Source organism: Corvus brachyrhynchos, unplaced genomic scaffold (assembly GCF_000691975.1).
Source record: "Corvus brachyrhynchos isolate BGI_N302 unplaced genomic scaffold, ASM69197v1 scaffold85, whole genome shotgun sequence".
In the NCBI taxonomy this organism is placed as follows: domain Eukaryota; kingdom Metazoa; phylum Chordata; class Aves; order Passeriformes; family Corvidae; genus Corvus; species Corvus brachyrhynchos.
The window spans coordinates 428,112-432,165 of NW_008238634.1; the positions used below are offsets into that span (position 1 = coordinate 428,112).

Here is a 4,054-nt window from a genome sequence, read left to right on the forward strand (position 1 = left end):
TGTAACTAAGGAGGCTGGTCTGGAGAAGGTCTCTGGTGGCTGTAACTGAGGAGGTTGGGCTGGAGAAGGTCTCTGGTGGCTTTACCAAGGAGGTTGGGCTGGAGAAGGTCTCTGGTGGCTTTGTCTGCTGGTGGCCCTGACGAGTGTCCGTTTGTCCCTGCAGGGGAAGGTGGCCCAGACCGCCTGCATGTCGGCCTGCAAACACCTCTCGACGTCGCTGCTGCAGCTGCTGCTGGAGGCCGAGGTGAGGCAGCTCACGCTGGGGGCCCTGCACCAGTTCAACCTGGACGTGGAGGAGTGCGAACGTAAGAGCCCAACCACCCCTGCCCTTGGCTTGGTCACGGGTCGAGGGGGAATTTCTGCTCTGCCTCAGGCTCAGAGTTTTGGTAGTGATGTAAATTCAGGTGGCCCACACCCAAAGTGACTTTGGCCCGTGAGTTTTAAGGATGACAGATCAGGTCTGTTTATAAAATGAGTTATTTATGGACCAGACAGGTGAAAACAAAGAAAAGGTTTTAATCAAAATTACTACAGGGTATAAACCAAAAAGAACTATTGGTGCATTACACGAGATTGTGGGTGATATTAAGGTATTGCTATTAAAATTATATTTATAAATGTATTTATATTTATATTAAAACTGGCAAAAGGAATAAGATAGATAAGGAATTAAAAAGGAATAGGATAATTTAGGAATCAAAAGGAATAGGATTGATTAGGAATTGAATGGAACAGGATCAATTAGGAATCAAAAGGAATAGGATAATTTAGGAATCAAAAGGAATAGGATCAATTAGGAATCAAAAGGAATAGGATAATTTAGGAATCAAAAGGAACAGGATCAACTAGGAATCAAAAGGAATGGGATCAATTAGGAATTAAAAAGGAATAGGATAATTTAGGAATCAAAAGGAACAGGATCAATTAGGAATCAAAAGGAACAGGATCGATTAGGAATCAAAAGGAATAGGATCAATTAGGAATCAAGTGGAATAGGATCGATTAGGAATCGAAAGGGATAGGATAATGTAGGAATCAAAAGGAATAGGATCAATTAGGAATCAAGTGGAGCTTCCCACCAAAGCGACCGCGGTGTACACGGAGTCCTTTCCCTCAACCTCCAGAGGAGTAACCCCAAAGCAGCGTCCCCAGTTTGGGGGGAAATCCTACAGCCCTGCTGTGCCCCTTTGTGTTTGGGGAGCCAGGTCAGGCTGTGGTGATGCCACGGTCTGGGGGTGGTGGGTGCCCACAGAGCTCACCCAGAGCATCTTCAGGACAGAGGATTCCAGGAGATCCAAGTTCTGCTCTTCCTTTTCCTCTTCAATGCTGCCTTGGTGTTCTCCAGACCATCCCTGCTTCTTGGGATGGAGGATTTTAAAAACGTGGGGGATTGGAGTGCATGAATCAAAAATCAGTTTATTTATGACTCTTTCTGAGAAGCTGTGGCTGCCCCATCCCTGGACGTGTCCAAGGCAGGGTTGGATGGGGCTTGGAGCATCTGAACCAGCTGATGTTCTTCAGCAGTTCTGGTCCTCTCCTGACCTCAGCCCTTTGTCCTCTCTGCAGGGAATTTTTCCTCAAATCAACCCTTTTGGCAAAGTCAGTGTGGTGGAAAAGAGGTGTCTTGGGACAAAGTGGCCCTGTCTGCTCAGGGGGGTGTGGAGCATCGTGGTGCCAACACCAGGGTTCTGCTCCCAAACCTGCTCCTTCTGGGTCTCCAAGTGCCCACCTGAGCTGGGCCTGGAATTCGCACATTGCCCTCAAGTTGCTGCCTGTCCTGCTCAGTAAAAGGGTTAAAAGCCAGAGCCCAAAGCAGACAAAATGCTCTTTTTGATCCCATTTTTGTAATTTGAGGCAGAGTGAAGGCAGTCCTGCACAGGATCCTCTTTCCTTGTGGGGGGATGGATTTGTTGGGATTCATTCTGGGATGGATTCGTGACCGTGGTGGTTGAAAACCCAGAGCTCAACAGAGTTCCTGAAGAACCCAGGTGATCTTTGATAAAGTATTTTGAGGATTTTCATTTCCCCAGATACCCACCCTTGTGGCTTTCTTGGCTGAGGTGGAGGTTGGGATGTATTTTGTTTATCACAGAGTCCTGGAATGCTTTGGCTGGGAAGGGACCTTCAAGGCAGGGACACCTCCCACTATCCCAGGTTGCTCCAAGCTGGCCTTGGACACTTCCAGGGATCCAGGGCAGTGACTCAGTGACATCAGCTGTGTTGTTTTCATCAGCCCCCAGCACCTCCCACTGCCAAGACAAGTTCTTCCAGCCTTTAGCCAACATTTTCCTGCTCAGCTTTTACTTCAGCTGCCCCATCAACACTGAGATTAAATTTATTCCCCAGTAGGAATTTTGCTGTTTCCAACGAGGGTTTTTCCATTTTTTAGCATCCAGTTGCCATTTTCCAGCCCTCATCTGACCAGCCCGGGACGAGGATCCCAGTTCAGTGATTCCCATGCAGATCCTGCAGCTGCACCAGAACTCACAAAGCAACTCCTGACTTTTCTCCCAGCACTGCCTCGATCCCTGAATTCCTGCGGCTCATTTGTGTCCTGGGAGCAGCTGTGTTCCCATGGGTGTCTGCCGAGGGATGGGCAGCAGAGCTGGGGATAACGGGAAGCGTTTGTCTTCCATAATAATTCCCTGGTTTTTTGGCTGCAGACGCTCCCAACCCGGCAGTTTTCCGCCCCATCCATAACGTGGGTGACGGAGCAGCGGCTCTTCCCTGAAAGCTGCTGCTGCCACCAAGGAAAACAGATGGGATTTCACAGCAGGTTGAAAAGGATGGTTCCTCAAATTCCAGTTGTTCGGGGCGCCCAAGGCTGGAGCACTCAGACATCCCAGAGCAGGTGACGCCAACGTGGGCAGTGGGGTCAGGGACCTGTCCCCCAGCCCCGTCCCGAGGTGCCATCGGAGCAGGGAATGGAGATGGATGCTGGAGCTGGATCCTCCCCATCCATCACTGTCAGCCCCAGAACAGACAAAATCTTTTCCTTTGCAGCAGCAAAAATGCATCCCCTCATCCCCACGGGTCTGTCTGGTGGCTCAGCTCCTCCTGGGAATGGCTTGAATTTGGTTTTTTTGGAGCAGGAATACATCAAGGTTTGAATTTTAGGATAAGCCAGTTCCAAGAGAGGATTGGTGAATGCAGAAAATAAGTTTCAATTTGCAAAGTTGGGGTTTATTCTTGGTTTTTTGATGATTTTTTAATCTTTTACCCGAAAGCAGAGGTGTGAATCTCAACATCCTCACGGGTACCAGTTCATGCTTCTGCCTCCATCCTCTTCCTCCCCATAAATTCCCAAACCTTCCCCAATCCAGCAGTTTCATCCTGTAGTTATCACACTGAAATAAGATTTTATGGCTGTTTGGAGCACTCCAGTGAGATGAGGGAATGGGGCTGCTGAGTTTTGCTGCTGGAGTTTATTAGGGTTTGCTTGTGAATCCTGAAGAAATGAAGGAGAGGTGAGGTGAGTTAATGAAATTATTTAATTGTATATTGGGCGTAGTTTGAAGGTGGTGAAGATCGTTTTCTCCGTGTTAAAAGCAGCTCTGATACACATTGGAAGGAAATGTGTTTATAAACACAACTGACAACAGGAGAGGTGAAAAATGTGGTGGTTTAGGCTTAAAACAAGTCACTGCTAAATTAATTCTCCTCAGTTCTGGGTTCATAAAAGAATTCCTGATTTACGACCAGTTTGCTCTTCCCTCAGCACAAAAAGGGAGTGGCTGCTGGACCGTGGCTCCAGGCTGAGCTTTGGCCCCAGGGAGGGGCAGGTCCAGGTGGCTGAGGGGGATTCTCAGGTGAGAGCCCACCTGCAGAGCTGCCCCAGCCCTGGGGCCAAGAGCAGAAGGACGTGGAGCTGCTGGAGAGAGCCCAGAGGAGGCCCCGGAGCTGCTCCAGGCCTGGAGCCCCTCTGCTCTGGATCAGGCTGGGAGAGCTGGGAATGTTGCCCTGGAGAAGGGAAGGAGGCAGGGAGAGCTGCGAGCCCCTTGCAGGGCCTAAAGGGGCTCCAGGAGAGCTGCAGAGGGACTGGGGACCAGGGCTG

At 49.5% G+C, this 4,054-nt stretch overlaps 1 protein-coding gene across 8 annotated transcripts in view; it reads left to right on the forward strand.

Annotated features, from left to right (window-relative positions):
- The window catches only part of EXOC6B (exocyst complex component 6B), a 234,165-nt gene that overhangs the window by 152,192 nt on the left and 77,919 nt on the right, over positions 1 to 4,054 (forward strand). For all 8 annotated transcript variants that reach the window (XM_017737381.1, XM_017737385.1, XM_017737387.1 and 5 more), the window contains one exon: positions 164 to 305. In XM_017737381.1, the coding sequence (XP_017592870.1) occupies positions 164 to 305 (142 nt within the window). The remainder of the gene's footprint in view (positions 1 to 163; positions 306 to 4,054) is intronic.